Raw genomic sequence first — 22046 nt, forward strand, 5'->3', positions numbered from 1 at the left:
GTAACAGTACTGAAGGAATAGGTGAGGTGGGGGCAGATGCAAGAAGGCAGTGCATTAACTAGATGGTGCAACAAGAGGATGAAAGCAGCAGGAGGAGCACAGTGAATGAGGCAGTGGAGGGTAGGGGAGCAGGCAAGAGGTATACAGCTAATGAGGCTGTAGTAACGCTTGTATATGGAGAGTGCACCAGGGGCATGCTAATGTAAGCAGCAGGCAACAGAAGTCTAGAGTATGGCTGAGGAGACTGCTTATCTCCTTTTCCCATTTCTAAACCTCTTTGACCTCTTATTTTGCATGGGCACATCTGACGGGAAGCTCTGAACACCTCTCCACTATTGTCAGCGTGTCCATACTAAGATTCAGCAAACTCTGCATTGTAACAGATACAGTGTTAGCTATGAAGTTCATCCACAGTGCAGAGCTTAAACATTCAAACCAAATTACTAGGGCTGCGTTTGTTCTAAACAAAAAATACAGTAAATATGTCAGATAATTAATATTCATATCTTGAACTTTTCTGTTCACAAGAACAAATACTGAACACAGTACAACATATGAGCTCCGTGTGCAGTGCCACCAGTGGTGTTGTTTTGTTGCCTTATTCTAATTCTCCACCCTATGAAAAATACAGCACACCAGAAAGGCAGGAGACCATCAGTTCATCCTGAAGTTTCTTTTGCTTTGTTTACTACCACAAAACCAAAAATTGTAATAAAGCCTGACATGTTTACTGTATTACTTTCCTTTTCTAGAGGACATGCTTGCTTTACAGTTCATTAGGCCTTGATTCTTTGATCCTTAATACCGTTGGTGTTTCTACACAAGAAGTGACCAAGACAAAAAAATAAAATAAATGAAAGGCTAAGTACACAAAAACAGTTCAGTTCCTGATCCCTGTTGCAGAATCCAAAGAAGTAACTTAAGCAATAAACGCTCCCTGTACATTCATGGAAAGAATCCAATGCATCAGAACACACTTCACAGGAAAACCTGAAGCAGAGTGCATCTAAAGGAATTAACAAGGACAAAGTCTTATCCTATCTCTAGATTTTTTGCAGTACTTTCCTCTAGGCTGCATAGAGTTGTTTCTATAACCAAGGTCTGGAGAGGTAATCTAACAGGTTAAGAGGCAGATGGACAAGATGGAATGGTGCAGGCAATCTGAATTTATTTTCTTCCTCTATTTTGGTGATGCAAGCTATGAAAGTAAATGCTCTAAACTTTCCCATAGAAGCTGTTTCTACAGAACCTCATCTAATTAAAGATTCATTGGATCACAGACAACAAGAACAAACATGGCTGTGTATTTTAAATTAGTCTTTAGGACATTAAACTCTTTTTGTATTAAGTCTATATTTCGTTTTCTACTGCAGTCAATGGATGAAATGATGTATACCAACATACTTTACCACCCCAGTTGAAGCCTCCTGTCAAAATTTTTCTAATGAGTCAAGTTTGGGAGAAATGATTGTGACACCACACCACACTCCTTATTTCCCTCATCCTATTCTGTACCTACCCAAATATTTCCCCATTAAATCAACAACTGACAGGAAGCTTTGCTAGTGGAATTGCATAGATTTATTTTGCCCTGACCTTATTTAAAATGCAATAATTATATATATATATATATATGAAGTTCTCTAATATTAAGTACCAGCCTATCTAAACGAGATCACCATATTGTCAACCCTATGTCTAAAATTATTACCTCAGTTACAAGTATCTAACAAAACTGCAGTTCTGTGTACATCAAAGACATTGAAATGAATTTGTATCTTTCCCTTGAAAAGCAGCTAAATCACTGAAGTGTTCGGGACTATGCTAACATTCACTAGCTTCCGCATCTAGGAATGCTAGAGCAACAGGCACAGAGGACTTTGCCTTGTCCAGTCTTTGAAACTGCGAAATCCTGGGCCTGCTCACAGCTAGGAGAGACCTGCAGGAAATCTAGTGGACGAAAATCATAATTTTAAGTGTCACAGCTGAATACTGACAAATACTATCTCTCTGAAATCAAATCACTGGAAGACTGTTTGAGAGACAGCAAAATAAAGAGGAGTAAGAGTGGAGACAAGATGCTTCAGACTGAAGCACTATGGTTCAGAACAGGTGTTTTCGGTCTTGAAGTCTTGGCCTCTGGGAACTCATCTGTGGTTACAGCTTTGCATTAAAATTTGCATAAAAATAGTTCAATCCTCTTCAGAGAGAGGCTCTGAGGACCCGAGGAGAAAACAATGGGGAAGAGAGAAGTTAGCTTGTTTTTGAGAGCTATCTTAACATAAATGTCGCTCAATAGTATTTTTGGTTCTGCTTCGCCAGTTCAGTGTCTCAGCCTGATTCTTCCTATCTTTAAATAGACCACAGTCACTTACAGCAAATGGCTATGGATGTCATACCATCCTTGACTTTTTCCCAGTAGATACTAGTTTGCTTATTAAACGAATAACTTTTATTTCAATAACTCAAATAACACTATAGACACAGGCACAAACATTTATGAGACAGAACTCATAGGAACCACAGAGATGGTTTTGGACCTGAAAAAGAAAGAGCTACCAGCTTACAAATGAAGTAGCAAAACAAATGCTTAATACTATTCAACCTGAATAGTACAAGCTCCATTTTAAAGGGAAAACAGTATCTAAAAATAACAAACTACAGAACTAAAAAGATGAAATATGTTAAGGTCAGATTTTGCTCGAGGAAAATAGTCTATTCCTAGTAGATGGTACCATAGTAAATTTCTGTCAGAAGGAAGGTTTCTTCTAGAACAATCAAAACAGTTACCAGGATTTGCAAAGTTGTATCTATTTTATGCCTATTCAATGATTGCTGAGGAAGACTACACAGCAACCTTGCAGACTGATTCTAAAAATGCATGGTATCTTTCAGCCCAGAAGGTGTCAATGCCTTTAGAAGAAGAGATCTGTAATCACATTATACAAGAACGAAGCCCAGAATTATCAGCTTCACCATTCTAATTCAATTGAATATCACATTTTAGTGGGTTTGCAACCTCTCTGAATCTTCAAAATAGACACACATCTGATGTGTGAAAGTCTTCAGCTCTATTGATTGAAAAAAATTCTACCATGCTAATTTTTATAAATGTTTCTCAGATTCTCAGATCTTTCTAGTCCCTCCTTTTCCTAACAGTTGATCAGTCAATGAATTGTTTCCCAGTAACCTGAAAAAAGGCACAATTAGAGAACAAAGCAGAATCAGAACAAACTACAAAATTAACATTTTTGACGAAACTAGCAAAGTTTCTAGCTAGTATTTTTGGAGATATTGTGGAGTAAGTTTTAATTTTTAGTTATAATTAATGAATTGTGAGTCCACAAAACCAACCACACTGAAAGAGCTCAAGCCCAGAGGAAAAGCCTCAATAGCTTGGCAGGTTATTTTACAGATGCTACGCTGTCTTATAACCTACTCTGGGGAAGAAGAGTGAGAACATGAATTATTTATGTGAACACAGTGATAATCTCAAAATTTGTTTAAATATACATACAGTCAAATTTTGATGATCCCTAGTTAGATTATCCAAACCATGTAATAACAATGTAGTTCTAGGAAGTAAACAATTTCTTTTCATGCTTATGATCAATATTTTATACCTTGACTTAATTTTTCAAAGATAAATATACTAGGAAGAATATTTTCTTATGATTTTAACTGATATTTTAAATTACTGCTTTGTTTTGTCCATCACTCCTTCCCACTATTCCCATATAACCCAACTGAAATACTTAACATTCAGAATCTTTTTAGAGGCATTTCACATAAAAAAATGGTAGGCCAACCTAAATTATAAAACCTATTCACAAGGCTTTTAGACAGCAGTACATTTCTGACCAAAAAAAAAAAAGGTACTGTATTGAATTTGAAATGTCTCAGACTTGCCAAAATTTTACAAAACCCCAAATTCTGATTTCTAGCACAAACCTATCTGAATTCCTGTCTTTTCTGCATTCAGCTTAAGGCACCTGAAAACAGCAGATTTACTGGACCAGCCAGATGGTAGGTCTGTCCCCAGTACTTAGAATTCTTCAACAGCATAGTGAGATCTTCACTCCATGAAACTTCTATTGGCAGTTTAAATGTATGTTGTAATTAAACATGATTATGACCTAATTTTGTGGCTCAGGAGTTAAGTAACTCATAAGGCAGGAAAACAAGGTTTGCATAAAATTATTATGTTATGAATGCAAAGCTGATGGTAGAAATCATTTTGAAAGCTCTTTGAACTACAACAAAATGGCCTGTATTTGCAAACATTAATATTGGACCCTAAGTATTACACACTCTTCAAATGTTAATGATTCCATTTAATTCACTCATCGTAATTTCTGATGCTTAGCTAGATAGTTAGGTACTTATAATATCCGCAGTTGGAAAACTATTTTTAATAAGATTATCTGGTATTGTCAGTGATTCAAACTACCATATTCTTCATCTGCATTTCAGGTGCCCTTTTTAGACTAGTATGGTAGCAAAATCTCCTGAGTAGCTGCTATGATGATTTCCACAGTAATAATATTTTTGCAGTCTTAATTAAATATTTAAATATTCCTTAAAAATACATAAAGAACAAGAGATGTATCAAACCTCGATATAACTATTTCGGAAAGTATGCTTGTGGAAAAAAAAGGCAAAAAAAGAGCACAACAACAAAAAATATTGGTTATATTTTACAGTCTGTTTTAACAACTTAAGCAACAACTTAATTATTTAATACATTTTCTGGATTTTCAAAGAAAACATGCTTCCTTTTCTGTCAAGATAAAAATCATAGGGTATTACAGAAAAATGATTTTTCATATTTCTCATGTAAAAGAAATTGGTATTTCCTTTCAGCTCTACTAATGAAAAAACACGAAAGGAATAGGAAGAAAAGTTGCTGTGTCACTGCTGCAACACAGGAACTGCCATAACTGATCAGACCCCCAGTGGTCCTCTGAGCAGTTTTGTCTCAGAAGTATCTGGTATTGCCTAAAGTCAAAGCACTATAGAACTTTCCTTCACTATGACAAACAGCTCAGTGACATTTGTTTCGTCTATGCAGCAGTCAGAAGTTTTTGTAAAACCATTGCACTTGAAGGCATCTCATGCTTTCCAGAGAGATTTAATTCATTTGCTGTAACTTCAGCTCAGTATCTTTTTGGTGAATTATACAGCATATATGCAAGTATGCTAAATACTTATGTAACCTAAAAAAATAAAATAAAATAAAATAAAAACAGCAGCCAGATTTGTATTTCCTACTCATTTAGATGCTTCTGGAATCTCAGCCATTACATCAGCCTTACACTTTCTATTAAAAAAATTAATCCCTGAATGTCTAAGTTTTAATAGTGTCTTGTAGTAGCTAATTTGCCAGATAACTAAGCATGGCATAAACAAGAATTTCCATCTCTAAATACTGGATGTGTTCCATTTCAGCTTCATGTTCCCTGTTCTTGTTTAACAACAGGAGAGGGGGAAAAAAGATTGCATCCAATTTTCCTCTCTATGCCATGTATTATGGTGTACTCTCTCCTTCATTGCTCATTCTTTGACAGTATCTAACTTGTAACCATTATACCAATCTCTTATGCCATTTTCTCCAGCACTTGAAAATGTTTCATGATTTTTCTTGACCCCTGGTGATTCTGTGGTGTTGATCAATGCTACACAAGATGAAAAGCAACATATCTGCCTGCTTTTGGACTATTATTGTATACTTTATGCATTATACCATTTGAATATCTGTATGGACTGTATGTGCTTTACTACAGAATTCAAATTAATGATTAAAGATATGGTAAATTTAATTTAAAGTGCCAGCAGAATCACAGTGAAGAAAAATTTGATGAAATACTACTAAAACTGTTACTGGAAGAGCTACTAGTAATACAAAAATAGTATGTCAATAGTATGTCAACCACAGACACTTGACAAAATCTAGAGCTAATCAAAAATAACTTATAAAGTTGAATAATAAATATTGGTTGTAACTGACAAATGTAAGTTAGTGTGCACAAAAATTGTTTTGATCTAATTAAATTAGTTTTCTACTAAACTAAAACAAACAAAAAAGGATTAGGACAAAAAATGATCAAGTCTTAATGACAATAACTACCTCAGCTCTTCCCCCGTTTCTAATCTGGGTATGTGTGAAACAGGGTGAGTATAGCAACATATTCCCTCTGTGATACCTTTCTTGCCTCCAGCAACATAGATAACAGATAAAAGAAATCCTCCTGCTTTCTAGTAACGAAGTTATTTTTCCTGAATTTGTTCCACTCTGACTTTGGAAGAAAGCATGTATCTGGAAGTAATGCACCCTTGCCTTTCTGGGACAATGATATTTGACTTTTAGTTTCTCAGCCACAAAGTGGCAACAGATACTTCAGATTAATTATTACTACTCGATGTGGTGATTAATTTCATTTTTAAAGTATAGTTAGAAACATAACACTCATAACATTCAATTTACAGCAGCTGGCTTCAACAAGACGGTTGGCTTCAACAAGACTGCCAAGTGAGTAATCTGTACTAAATAATTTAATAAATGTTACCTCCCTATTCACATATATAAAAACAAAAGTTACACAAAGTAGGTTAATAGAAGTGGCTTTGAGTGTTTTAACCTTCAACATTACAATATATTACATAGCAAAGATACACCATCTGATAAAAGAAAAAAAAGTAACCAAGCCACTCTGCATACTTTGAGTCCTGTAAGTCAGGCAAAGTACTAAATTCAATTTTAGAGAAGTATATAGAAAAGTCAAATCACTTGAAAGGAATCTGAACAAAAATCCCCTTTAAATTAGTTATATTGGTAGTATTTGACTAAATGAGTAGCTGCTGAAAGCATACTTAAGAGGGCTACAAACACTTTGGAATAAAACAATTCTTAAATTCTAACAGTTGCTGAACTCATTTCTATTACTACTTTGCTGTTTTACAGTGTAAGACAATCATCATCTTTACTTCACAGAAGGGGAACATAAGCTACACAGAAAGTTAGTAAGTTTCTGATTCTCTGTCTAGAGAAGTGAAAATTGTTTGGCCTGCTTTGAACAGGGCAGTATTTCAAAAGATCTAGAGAAAACATACCACCTTAATATTTTTTTCCATCATGTACATTTTCTCTAACGTTACTAAAAACTGGTTGCTATTCCTTTGCTGTTTTGTGCATTCCAGCTTCTAACTAAAATCACAAAAATAGGAATGTTTCTGCATGGAATACAACATGTGATGCATAAACAACAACAATGCTGCAACCCAAAAGCTGTATACTATGGGAGTGGAGAGACTTTATATCTGATCAAGAGCTTTAACAGTTGGTAAAAACTCTTGTTTACTTACTTAAAATGTACTTTAGGGATAAAAATAACTAACCAAGGAGACAACCCCTAAAAGTACTATTTCAGTAGTACCTTACATATTACAGCAGAAAACAATTACGCCTGGAATTAAGAAAAATGGATGGAGTCAGAAAAACCAATATAATGCTCTGTTTAAGGTTTCTTGGTATTTCTTTCCTTTATTCCTCCAAACTATAAAGTCTCCTCCTGAGCAACCTACAGGATGAGAGCAATCATTCATATCAGAGGATCACCATCAGCTTTTAAATAGAAAGATCCACTGACAAATAAGTAGGTTTGTATGCAGGATATCGCACTGTCTGGTAATGAGGCTTTATGATCATACTGGGTATCTTAATTAGGGAAGTACTACATGGACTGGAAAATGCTTGAGAGAAAACATCACAGCTTTTGTTCTTTTAGCAACCTGATAGATATGGAAATCTCATAGCAGAAAATTTGAAGATTCTGTGGGCAGTACATATTCCAAGAATGACAATCAAGTGCCAGAAAATGCGTCAGCTTTTGACAAATCCATGTTGTTCCTTAAAAAGTTACTTCTATTTAGTAACTGTTAGACACTTCTATCAACCTTGGATTCAATGGCAGATCAGGCACTCATTATAATGGTTCAAGAATAGGTAGAATATTTAATTGACACAAGAAATGAACATTAGCCACCCGCTGAAAAAAAAATCTGCTGTACTGGAATGAGGTCTATGCATCAGATTTTTTATTTTTTTTTTTCCAAAAAGAAAGGAAAATTAATACAGTTCACCTGGCATACAAAGGATTTACTCTACCACTACTTATAGAACTTCCTTCTCAGTTATTACCTTTTGTAGTGTTGGAGAACCTTCCTTTGCTTCTGTGGGTCCTTCAGGCAAAAGAGGAGCAGAATCCGACACTAATCCTGAAGGCTGTTCTTCATATTCTTCTGAAAGCAGGATTCATAATTCATCATTTTGAGAGCCATGGAAGAATTATAGAAATATCTATTTTATGTGAACAACTATGACGTTATGATCTAACCAAAAATGGAATGTGAACTAATACTAGTCAAAAATGTTTGAAACTAAACTTGATTGAATTGATCAAAATTTGCCCATTAACTTTATGCTTAGATTTAAATTTGTAGGTAATAAAATAAAAATCAAACATTTACACGACTAGGAACAACAGCTATAGCAACAGCAATAAAATTCATACTTCTTTTGATTCATTATTAGAATGGTCAACAACTGAAACAAATTATACACTTCCCTGTGCTCCCAAGTTGGCCAACTACCTCAAAATACATTTGTTAAAACTTTCTCAAGAGCAACAGGACATTATTGAAGACTCTCCCTAGAGACTGCTCTCTGCCTTATTTTGCAAGGAAGAGAGCAAGGAGAAAATGCAGAAGATGCGTGAGGGGAGGACAAAGGGGAAGGACAGCAGTTCAACTTATTTTAAGTAGCATCATCTAGTTAGCACAGTAGCATGTCCAAGTTTTTTTTAAGGAATGGGCAGAAATATTAAAGTTCACTTGGAAGACAGTGGGAGGAACTAGAAAATGGGGGGAAAACATCTTGAGAAACGTTGGGTTGAAAGATTTCTAAACACCAGTATAACTGATAGCTAGATAGTTTAGGAAAGCAAATGTATTTCCTGTAGCATGTGACCACACAATATATACATAAATTGAATACTAACAACTGGTAGAATACTGAGCATCTTTACATCAGTTGACTCAGTCAGATGCTTCCAATATTATTTTTTCAGTTACATTTAGTTTTTGCTGTATTAGTTGAGTCAAAACCATTTTAACGACGAGGGCCTGGTAGCAAGTTCAATGTTCAGACATGAGATTTAACCATCACTGTTCTTTTATAGCTTTATACGGAAATCTACCTACTTGGGAACAGAGCAATCTGCATTAGAGTTGAAGGGGGGTATTATTATTATTATTATTTTTTTTTTTATAAATGGTAACCAGCTAGAGCTAAGCAATATTGCCTATAAAAGCCTAAAATGCCAGCAAAATGCTCAGATGTGTCCTAAAACATTGGCAAGGCAGGGCATGAACCAGGTGGCTATATGTAATAAAGAATGAGGAATCAATCCAGTTAACTGATAATCAAGGCAGTACTATATAAGCTGGAATGTTTAATTGTCAATACCTTTTAAAGTCAGGTATGCCAACTTGCTAAGTGGTTAGCTAACTTTATACAATTTCTGCATCACAATAAGTCATCATTATGCCAACTGTGTGCTACATAAATTCATATCTTCAGAATAATAAGCAGTACAGCATAGTAAAATCTTGGACCATCAGTTAAACCCACATTGGTATACCAGGAAGACAGCAGTAAACTTACTTTCACCAGCCACATAATTAGCTGGAAAATAGCCTTGCTGTCCATTTGCTAGGCTGCCAAACCACCAGTTATCATTATCTTTGTATAACACTTGGATAATGTCACTGCGATGGATGGTTAGCTCATCTGATCGATGCGCTGTGTAGTCATAAAGAGCCACTACCTAAAAGAGAGATAAGAGCACCACAGCTTTATCACAACCATGCCACAGAGAAAAAAGCGCAACATTCACTTCCTCTTGCAGAAAAGCAGCTGAAACCAAAGCTGCACTTTGGTAAAAGCTGAGGCTGTCTCAAGTTTTGCTAATGGGATCAGGGGTGGTGGGAAAGCAGCAGGAGAGGCAAGATAAAGGACTGTGGGATTGTAGAAATGGTTAAGAACATTCAATTCACTAAGATTAGCTTCAAAACAGCAGCTGTTAGTTTTATAAGCAATTTACTTGTGAAGCAAAAGGAAAAAAAACACTTCATACATTCACTTTCTCAGAATTGTTACACCACCTTCAGATCCCACTTTGTGTGCACGAAGCATATGTGTTCAAACAAATACTTCACCAGTGCTACAGTTTTACCAGAAGGAAAATTTTAGTGGAAAAATGTCATTGCAAAGTTTTGCTTTGATCGGTTCCTTTTTTTTTTTTTCCGCTTGTTTAGAAATAAGGATTTGCATATACGATTTAAAAAAATCTGCAAAAAATAGGTATATATTCCATTTCATATAACAAAGCCATTTGCCACTGAAAAACACAATACTTTTCAGGATAAAAGCGGTAACAGTGGTCAACATCATGCACACTACATATAATACATTACCAGAAGCCTGCTTTCTACTCTGTATATGAAGATATCAAGTATAATTTCTTGTTTATTTCCCCTGTTCTATGAACAAAAATCTGTCCTAACAAATTCAGAGTCAGAAAAAAATGAAAAGAAGTGAACTGAAAGAATAAGGGAATTGCTCACTTCCCTCATCATAAGTGGAAACCAGAATTACGACTTATTTTACACAGAGAACACTATTTCCCTACATATAATCCTCACCTCAGGTCCCCCTGTGAAATCATAAATAGACAGGTCAGAAACAGAGATTATTAGGGAGTGATAGAAAGAATAGAGGATTAAAGACAGCAAAGTCTTTATGAAAACAGGGATTTGGAGTAAACTTTTTTTTATTACCTATGAATGCATTTAAATCCTAAAATTGCTGATCTGTACAGTGCTTTTCATATTTGTATTTCTATTTTCAGTATGATCACCTACAAGTTATAGGTGTAAAAATGTAACCAATGTCATTTGTATGACATTGTATGAAAATACTTGCACATCACTGATGAATCACCTATGAATGGGAAAAGATGAAAATGTTTCTACCACTGAAAGTTGAATTGGTAATTTGTGAGCTGGTCAGCATCAAAGCATTAATACCAGCTTAGCTGTCAGTAGACAGGAAATACATCTAAATGTGTGAACAGTAATCATGAGCTTACATAAAGGAGCTAAACAATGACCATCCTTTGTCATAATTCTCCTCCCTGCGTTAACAAAGCTAATACAACTACAGGTGATGTTGACAGTATAGAAATATGAACTACGGAATAGAACAGAACCAAATTAAAACACACTACAGAGCACCATACAGAAGCAGTGCAGAACTGGAAGCTTAAATGATGATGTCCAGTAAGGGGTGCTATAACAGTGGCCACTTCAGCTCAATGGCAAAGGTTTCCTTAGTGATAGTACTATGAAAGGTCACTTAAGGTAAAAGGAATTTAGCACTAATTACTTAGCAGAATGAAACCCAATGAAAGGCAGAGTAATAAATACTTCTTTTTGCGGTGCCTTTTTGCAAGGCAGTTTTAGTGTAAATGTTTTGTCGTTTGGAAAAAATTACAAAAATTCAGTAACATGGAAACACTGCCAACAAACAGTTCAAACCAACCAAGCAAGCCCCGCAATCTGTCTCCCAGAAATAAAAAATTAAAATACCAATGTGTCCTGTACCACAACTGGTTTAGCAAGCCTGAAAATTTAAAAGAAATGTGGAAATTGCCGTTATATTCTCTGGAGACAAATGATCAGAAAATGAGCATGGGGGGGATACAGGAAATGCATCTCTGGACCAAAGAAGAATATAAAAGCCTCACAATTATGCCCAAAGCAATGGAATTTCTTCTGATGTGATATTCAGATACGTGTTAAATGCTGTCTGGGTCCAAATCAAGCAAAAAGAAGTTAAAAATCTACATCCATCAACATTTTACGAAATGACTTTTCAGGAGTGATATAAGAACAGCAGTAACATGGGTAATGGTGGTTATGAACATGTTGATAAGGATAGTCTAGGGGGCAAAAAAATCATTGGGATCATGCTAAAAAAGAAGTTTTCAAAAGCACAGATGCTGTGCAACAGGTAATGGAGATAATGCAAAAAGTTACATAATACTTACTGTCTCTTGCCTGAGTGGGCAACTGCTTCCTCCTCTTTCCCCCAGTGCAGCTAGGGAGTCATCATTCTAGAAGAAGAAATGATTTCAACTTTAATGTGAAGTATTTTAATAAACTAGAATTTTAAGTATTTTCCATATTTGTCACATCTGCTGCTGCAGCAAAAAGAAAACTACAATAAAAATACTTTTTTAAAAAAGAAAAAGCAGAAGTGATGTTGAGCAACCATGAGTAATATTGACTATATAGATGTTTAGAATATATTCACTAAGTTTTTGAAGTATGTACACTCTGCTAAAGACAACATGTGGGAGGACAGGATTGATGATTACACAGTCTAAGCTTGTCTGCACTGAAAATAATACAGCTGATGTTTAAGAAATTGTTGCAGTTAACTTTACCTCTGAACTGGTATGCAAAAGATGTCACTTTCATGTAATGGAGAATTTCAGGTTGGTCTTAATATAACTAATACTTTCACATTCAGTTCTAATTGCTCCATCTTTGGCACTTAACTCTTCAGACTTCTAATGAAGTCAAAGGAATAACATATATAAAATGTAATAATTAGGGTGTGCCAGTAGCTAAAAAATTTGATTTCTGTCAAAAAACAGAGCCTTTCATTTGCGAGATATAAAACAGAAATACAGTGAAAATTAGCAGAAGAGAAATCAGAACAATGGAAGAGATTGAACTTTGCTGGTTGCTTAAATTAACTTTTTCCAATGGCCTATTTTCACAATGTGGAAACCAGTTTCCCCTAGATTTTGCTTGCATCAAAGGATACCAACTACACTGTGGAATAGAAATACTACATAGCAATTAAAATATTTTAGAAGAATCAAATGTGAATATCGCGGAGTAAGCAACATTTCCAGCTATAACAGATTGTGCCATGTTATAAAAAACATTGATATTTGGGAATTTCTATCCAACATACTTCTTTTTCATATTTTAGAGCCCATTTAACTGTTTTTTGCATTAACTTTTCTCTTTTTTTTTTATAAATGTACTTAAAATATATTGCTCCCTTTATTATCTATTTATATTAGGATGATTCAAGAAACATCATTATTGCAATCTTCAACAGAATAAATGGCATTCTGTAGGACAGAGATTCTTGCCCTTACACGTTGTTTTCTTAACTTAGCTATGCTTATCCCATACAGGAAAGAAATCCTTTATACTCCTGCAAACCAAGGTTTCATATTGTCTCCAGATTGTTTAGGCAGCATCACAATAGTTACATACACACACAATGCATACTGATGAATGCAGTACAAAAGTGAACAGTTGCACTCAGTTATTATAATCTACCAGAACATCTAAGCTTACCACCTAGAGTTCTGAATAATTGTTGCATACACAGAGGACAAACAAAACAAAAAAGACCCAACAAAACAAAACAACAACAACAAAAAAAAACAAACCTGCCTGATTTGATAAGCAAATTTTGAACAAAGAATAGTGGAAGCGCAGTTCAGAGTAAGAGGTTTGATCAATTGTCTACCGGTAGCTAGCAGTGCCTTCCACATTTCAGCTAATTCTCATTTTTCATTCTCAAGGTTAAGAGAACTGTGCAGGCAATGTGCTTAGCCTGTGGGATGGGAGTGCCTCCTGTTGCTCAAAAATGATTCATCAGAATTATTAGTAGTATTATTTAGGTATCTAGCTCAGGTACTCACATTGCCCCATTTATTGTGTCTCAATCTGACTTTTTTTTTAATAAAGTATTTATGTGCTCTCAAACACTCGATGTAAGGAGACCTCGAAGGGAGCAAGTTGTTTGGAAATAACAAGCTAAAATCCATGAGTCATCCTGAGACTATGCTGAATGTTCTCAGATACAGCGTTAAACTTTTAAGGCAACACCAATCCAGAGAATCTCTTCTTAAAGAGGTACGGGCATAGGCTGCCCATACATCCCCCCTCCAGTCCCTGTGGCAGCTGAAACACGAATTGGGGAATTGCCTGCGGCTGCTTACCACAAGCGTGCTAACCCTGTATAGTACCGGAGCCGGCTCTGCCACGCTATGTGATTTTTCAAACATCCTAACTACCAGCTACTCTGGTAGTAAACCACCCAGCAAAAACAACTGGCTTTTCAGTCTAAAAACATTAGATTTTTTAATGCCATATCAAAAGATTAAGCCACATTTTCAGGATTACAAAAAAGCAACAGGTGTACTGAAGTGTACAAATACACTGTTCTTAATGTAATATTACATGTCTTCTTTTTTTAATGCAAGATGGAAGCCAGTTAATCCTCTTCTTGCATCCAAACAGACATGGGGTCTATAGTTATGCTCCAAGGAGCTGGTCTTACTGTGAGGCAAACCACCTGTGAGAAAACGGAATAAAATGCTTGCTGAAAAAGCCCACCATGTCACATTGATTTGGCTCAGACAAAACTGTGAGAAGCTTTTAGCGTAAGGAACATCCTCAGATGAAGACAAATGGATCCAGCAGTTGATTCAGAGCTCCACACCATGGAGCATTATATCAGTTATCCACAACAGGCCCACTTAAAGCTTTGGTTTTACTAACAAAAATGAACAAAAAATGTTTTAATCACTAATACGAGAGAGCACTGCAGGTAAGAATTACCTGGTAAGTAAGTTGCTGTGTCAAGTGTCACTGATTCCTACTAATAGCACTAATTAAAATATTTATGGCTTCTTCTTAACTGGGCATTTTCAGTGATTGTGGTAACAGAGGTTTTGCTTTTATATTCGGGCAGATTCAGGTGGCCAGCAAGATTTGGGCATCAGAGGGCATTCATGACCTTAAAAGAAGCAGCACTGAGTAAGAAGTGATATGTTTTTTATTGCCTTTTCTGAAAAATTTCAGCAGTTCATTTCCAGCACTGAATAAATATACTTCAAGTACCACAAGTATCTGCCCGTTTCCTGTCAGAGGGAGAGACTCAGTGACACAAAGAAGGACAAACGTCTCTTTCCTCGATGCTGCACAGTGCCACAGCTTCTCTCCAGCTCCCTGTACCTCTCTTTGCCAGAGTGGAAAAGGAACCGGGAGTATGACTTGTGCAGACACTCCAGCAAGGACACGGAGAATGTGTGTTACAGCTTCCCTTGTCTGGTCAACAGATCCGTGCCTCGGTGCTTAACACCTGAGGTTCTGAGACCAAGGTTTTTTGGTGGTGGTGGCTTTGCTTTTGCTTGTTTTTAAGAACAGAAAATTAGAAATGAACACACAACACTGGGAAAAAAAAAAACACAACAACATGACTGGCTTAAAAATGTGGTAATACTGAAAGCGTTTTTAAAATTCATGGAATCTGAGCTTCTACAGTTTCTCTGTTTTCATTTTTCCTTATGAAGCCAAGTGTTAGAAATTTACTTAATCCTCTCCTTCCCTAAGAACATCATGTAATCTCTTTACTCCAGGAACTGAAGTTTTAAACGAAACACAAAATAAGCTGAGAGTTAACATAAAGTAATGTAACATTGTTAGCACTGTCATATTTTTGTTCTTGCTCTCTGTTCCAATTAATTGTCAACACATGCTGAGCTCAGGACACTTAACTGCACAAATTTAGTCTACAGGAACAGAAGTACAAGGACAGTATTAACAGCTAAATTAAAATGATTCTAAAAGCATTAGCTGCTAAGAATAATATACTCTTCTTTGGTCTTAATTAATCTGTCTGCTATCACGAAACTAGTGTAAAGGTACTTCCTTAGGCTTCAGATGACTACAATCCTTATTTGATTACAGCCTTTCAATATTTAATGAGCATGGGAATCTATAATCTGCCTAGAGGAAATAAAACAAAAAACAAAAAAACAATAACCTGTGCCAGGCTGCACTTTATTGAAACCTACAATGTACAAACAGAAAACAGAAATGCAAACACAGCTGCTGCAGTAAAGCCCACAGGGATTAAAAAAAGAAAAAAAGAAAAAAGACAGGAAAGAAAAGAAAAAAAGGGAAAAAAAGATCAATTCAGATGTATGTGGAATACTCCAGCTCCTAAAATTATTCAAAACCTTTTCAACTGTTTTGTCATTTGTTACTATTTTCCTTTCTTGATATGATTTATCTGCACTAACAACATATACATATTTCGGCATATTATTATTTATATACCAGAAAATGTAACTAAAATATTCAAAACCTTAATCTAACCCTCAGGGAAAAAATATTTAGTATTTACCAAAACAGCTGATCATATAAATGCTTATAAAGCTTTCTGTGAAAGAGGACACTAAAATACTCGTTGAATAATTTATAATTTTTCCTAAAAATTAGACAGTGATGGCTTATAAGTCAAAAATGTATAAACAAGGACCAGTTAGACAAAAAAACAAATAGCAATGGAAAACTGAACTTTCAAAAATTTTTGGTGAATCCTATGCGCCTTACAAGCCTACTGTTAACTGATTCTATTAAATGATGCAGGTCCAAAAAAGACAACCCCAAACCTCAAACTGTAAAACAGCTATAAACAATCCATGTTAATTTATGTCATTTTCTAACATTTCTCTGAAAAATTGCAATCACTATACAATTAACACAGAATGTTAAATGCTGACATTCTGTACATGGGGGCAGGGAGGACTAACATGTCCTGTACAACAGGCCCAGCCTTCTAGAGCTCCCTACACTTTCAATGTCCAGACCGCCACTCACTCTTCCATCATCTGATGAGTCCCTCTATGCTTAATCCAGGTTTATCAAGTGTGTAGTTGGAATTAATGGCATTTACAGATCCTGCTGTTTTTTTATTACAGTGATCAGGAAACAAGAAATATAATAAAGGAAAAAATAACATTACCGTATGCTTCCAATCAATACTTACATATAAGGAATTAAATTAACAGAGGATAGCTGTGATGTCACTTGTTACAAAAAGATGAAATATGAGTAAATAGTAAAAACAGGATTAAATTTCAAGATACTGTCCCATGTTTCTCCCCCATCAATGCCCATATTCTTAATAAGAATCAATAATACTGGATTGTGATTTTGGCTTATTTATTTCTAGATAACAAAAAGTAAAACTTGAAAAAAATAAAGCTTTAATTTGCAGATATCTGATCTCTCTACCAGCTAGCAGTGGCAGAACCTTATTTGCCTTTGCAGACAATTTGCTTGAAGATATTTCTTTTGTGAATAAAGACAGGATAAAAAAAAACTCTCTACAATAAGAACTTGTGAATAATGACATTTTATAGTTAAACATCAATTTAAAAAAAATGCAAAGATAGAATTCCTTACCGTCTGTATTCTACCCAATAGTGTTCCGCTAAGAGGATTTCCTACTGGGCTGAAACACCCTGTGAAAAGAAAAGGCTGTGAATTTTTTGCTTGTTATCCTTTTCCACCGAATAAACCATTTTATTTTAAAATCATTATGTTAGCAGGATATGTTTGACAAAATTCTAATGAAAAGCAGCAGCATCTTTCAGTCGCAACTATGCATCCTTCAGTCAGGAACAGTTGGAGGATTTATTTAACTAACAGACCTGACACAAGGTTAACTAATCCAATATTTCCATTCAAATGATTTGGAGAAATAGCTCAAACTATGTCCACATGCCACCTCGTGCTCAGAGCTGACACTATTATCTAGCCTGTAATGCTTTTCTCTTCATTGAATTTCCAAGTAATGCATACAAAGTTTTCCAACAGAAACGATCACAAAAACTCTCAAAGGAATTACTTCCTTATTTTATCTGAAAGAATAACTATGCCTATTCAGTAGTTCCCTTTGATCATCTGAGTTCCTATCACAACACATCTTGCTGTTTATTTTATTCATTCTCAACATAGTGCATTTGAACAAGTACTTGTAAATTCTTTTATTTCCAAACTATTATGTTAACTACTAAGCCCAGGAAAATCCTTTCATCACTTATGGATTTACCTTTCTGTTATTTGCCTCCTCAGCTGTATACTTAAGAAAACATCTTAAAAAGATACAAAAATCTGAAAATTGTTGAACACGACAATGAAAAATGCCACTGCTTTGCTGGAGAATGGTTTTTCTTTTCTCAAGTATAGTGATGCCGGACAACACAGAGTTAAGCTCACTGGATTTTCTCTGTGAGACTCTAGATTTGAAACAAGCTTTGTTTTCAAACACCAATGAGTTCTGAAAACTCATTTTCATTTACCACTCCAAAAGCCTACTCTTAAGGAGCCCAGTATATGAATAAAGAGGATTTTTGAGATTCAGATTCCCATGTACTGGCACAGCTCCATAGGGAAGCTTGCACAATTCCACCTACAGTATACTTTCTAAAGCCTAGTGGTTTAGACTTTCACAGGAGATTTACTCATAAATGTTTAATCATTAAGATATTTAGATATTTCTAAATATAATAAAAGATGCAAGATCAAACAATCATAATTAAGCCATGCTCCTGCAGATCATTTGTATGTCAATATTTTTTTACTTGTGAGAAATCCAGATAAGTACAATAATTATTTTTTAAATCTAGTATATGAACTAAAAAATGTTATCTTAATCATTTCAAAAAAGTTGTATAAATTCTGAAATTCTTCATTTTGAAAGGCCTGCTTTGATTTTTATTTCATTAATTAATTTCCACTCTTTGTGGAAGAGGAAAAGAGATGAGAATAGAAATTGTGTTCTGAATTCAACTGACACTCAAAGATGGGAGACCTGAAGCTTACATTTCTTCAAGTATGTTATTCGCCAAAACATTTGTTCAGCACTAACACCAAAGATCAGTGTTCCTACTAACGTGGCTATCTGTGTAGTCATACATAGATACATATGGATATACTACTGCATACAGGTGTCATATCAACTATTTGATTAAAAACAATTCGAACTCAAGACCAATAAAATATCTGCATGATAAAAAAATATTTTTCCCTTTGGATAATTGTAGTGTCTATGCCAGTTCACATAAATCCATTCTAAGGTAAAAGTTGTAAAAAACATATCATGAAATCAATTCCTTATTTGAAAAAAAAAAAATCTTCCAAGTTTAATAAAAATGCCTTTTTTTTTTTTTTAAATCAGTAACACCAATTACTTTCTTGTTCTCCTGTGGAAAAAGATGTATTACCTCTGAGTACTTCAGGACTGTATTTATGTGAGTACTCCTGTGGGCCTCTATATGCAGCTGCTTGTCAAGTGAAGACTTAATTGGGGGAATATCAGTCTAACCATAAAACCTGAATAAAGGCAGTGCAGACCTGTTCTGCTGCAAGCACAGGAAAGAGACAGATTTGTAACTCAAAGACGTAAGGAATACTGTACTGAATTCTAGCATCTAGCACTGGTTAGCACTGGTTGTGACTTAGCATTTCCTGTCAGCAGAGCCTTCTTTCAAAGCAAGCAGGGAATTCCTATTACTTTACTTGAGGTGCAAATGCTGACCAGCACAGCACACACGGTTTCAAGTGTTCTGTGCTCCACAGAGCCAATGCTATTTGTTCATATTGATCGTGATCTGGTTACCCCTGACTGTTCTTTAGTGTTATCCTTAGTTGTTTTCACCTATCAAGCATTATCAGCCTTCACATTGATGACACTGACATTTAAAAACAAAACCACGGTTGAAACCTCCCTCATTCACAAAACAAGGTCCATTCAGCAAGCAAGGAAATCCATCCCTTCTTTCTCAAACCATGCACTAGATTTTTAAAGCAATGCTACACAGTTATTGGCTTGACATGGTTCCACGCTTGATGAAGCATGTAAATGACACCGAGCAGGTGTGAATAACAGCCTCAGCAGTGCTTGCTTCAATTCTCTCTGATCCAGGCTGGGCAAACTTTCCAACTACTGTACTGAGGTACTGAAATTGAGGATTGCAGAAGGACATTTCATCCAAAAATGATGTTTACAGAACACCATGACTTGTGGGGGCTTTTACTTAGCCTGATAAAGGTAATTAAATCTCCTGTAAGGTCAAACCTGAAAAAAAAACATTCCCCCAGGTCATTTTGGACTGCCTTATCTTAATGATGCTGCAGAATCACTACTGGGGAAGCGCTTCTATTGACTCAGAGGATTTATTTGAACTTTCCAACAATCATCTCTCTTAACAGCTTCTGATGTCACCTTCAACGCCCTGTACATCTCGAGAAGCTAATCTTTCCTGTGAAAGTATTAACATTTGAATTACTGTATTTCCTATTACTCTGCACTGATTTTTCAGAGGTCTCCTTCACAACGTATTTTATATGAGAAGAATAAATCACTTCTAGGAAAAACTACTGCTAGTGTCCAAATGTGATGTTAAATGTCTCAAAACAATAGGTGCTATTGCTTTTGCTTATATGACCAGAATTTCCCCATTGACACAATTTAACATCAGGACAGCTCTTATTATTTTGCGAGTCCAAGCATGCACTGAGTTTATGTAAATGACGACCAAATTGATATCTTGTGAGAAACAGGATAGCTGGCTGCCTTGATGGGGAGTCTCAAATTGTATTAGTTTCCTGTACAATTTGAACAGTGAACTGCAAATGCATCCTTTGTCCCCTGGCCATTTCTGGCGATATATTCTCTGCCAGTATAATCACAACTGAAGACGAAAGATAGAAACCAGGTAGTTGTTCTCCTGTCCAGAACACATGTCCGCATTACCAGGTTCCCAGTTTTATTGTGTGCTTTCACTGGAAGAAAAATATTACCCCCTACTCTAGACAAGCACGTTGCGTGAAGTGATCAAATTCCAAATAGTTGGGCTGAAATACACCGGATGCAGATGAGTTCAGTTCCACACAGATTAGATTTATACAGAAATTTAAATGAGGAAGTAGCTTCTGTTTCACAACAATGATAACAACAGTGCCCCCGAAATAGCACTAGCAATTAATTGAGAACACTTCCTATTAAACAGCAGCATCTTTAGTTATTGCATTTGTTCTAAAGTAATAGCAAGAGAGCCAGGACAGGGACAAAATGTCCTTCTAGGTAGTCACATGATTATACTATTATAATATTGGAGCACCTACGACCACCTAATATGAAATGTTTATGTGAAAAAATCCTCTTTTAACAGAGGCTGAGACAATTCTCATTTTTGTTTGTTTTTTTTTTTTAATAACTTTTCAAAAGAGTAGTTTTTCTCCCTTCATGAAATTCTCTTGATAAACTAATTCTGTAAATCAATAAAAGTATTTTTGCATCATAAATCTCTGGTAATTCCAAACTCATGGAATCTACAGTTAGTGAAATCACCCAAAGGTTTAGCATGGAAAGTCCTCAGAAAATCAATGAACAATACCACTGAACAAATAAATAACTACAAAAGAGAAAGAAGATAATATTCCAGCTTATTTCTGTGATGAACCCCTCTAAAGCATACAGAGAAAAAAAGAAATCTTATCTATTCCAGTTTCACATTATTAATTTTGTCTTTAAAAAGAAAAAAAGAAAAATGCCCTGAAAGACATGAAAATAAACTCTGCTTCTAAGAAACAGGATTTCTTATTGCAGACATACATCTTGTAATTTATATTGTGGCCTCTTGCAACATAGCATGGTTAAAATATACCCAAATAAACAATAAACATCGGAAAACAAAAAAAAGGCATCTGAAATATAAGATGAATACTTGTGTATCAGCTCATCCCCTTTTCCAATCACCTTTTGTGGCTTTACAACTATTTCTATTACATTTTCAGCAGAGTCACCTAATCAAACGTATGACTTTTGCAACAAGATCTTTAAGTACACAGTGTAATCTTTAACTCAGGTTTCAAGAAAAAGGTTTTTATTTGTTTGTTTTTAAAATAAAAGTTTTCAGAGCAGTATAACTCAGTTCTTTCTGGGACTTTGTTTTCCAAGCTAGGTATTGTATAAGAGAAAGAAGACCATTTTGTAATGATATAAATACATATTAAACTTCCCTCAAAGGCTTTATCCT

General features: G+C 35.3%; 1 protein-coding gene across 5 annotated transcripts in view; it reads right to left on the reverse strand.

Annotated features, from left to right (window-relative positions):
* AHI1 (Abelson helper integration site 1) overlaps positions 1-22046 on the reverse strand; it is a 98060-nt gene that overhangs the window by 9760 nt on the left and 66254 nt on the right. For 4 of the 5 annotated variants that reach the window (XM_083829363.1, XM_083829364.1, XM_083829366.1 and 1 more), the window contains 4 exons: positions 17407-17465; positions 12168-12233; positions 9722-9884; positions 8198-8298 (listed from right to left, as the gene is read on the reverse strand). In XM_083829363.1, the coding sequence (XP_083685489.1) occupies positions 8198-8298; positions 9722-9884; positions 12168-12233; positions 17407-17465 (389 nt within the window). The remainder of the gene's footprint in view (positions 1-8197; positions 8299-9721; positions 9885-12167; positions 12234-17406; positions 17466-22046) is intronic. The other variant, XM_083829367.1, reaches the window with a different exon arrangement.

This window comes from Anser anser (genome assembly GCF_964211835.1).
Source record: "Anser anser genome assembly, chromosome: 3".
Classification (NCBI taxonomy): domain Eukaryota; kingdom Metazoa; phylum Chordata; class Aves; order Anseriformes; family Anatidae; genus Anser; species Anser anser.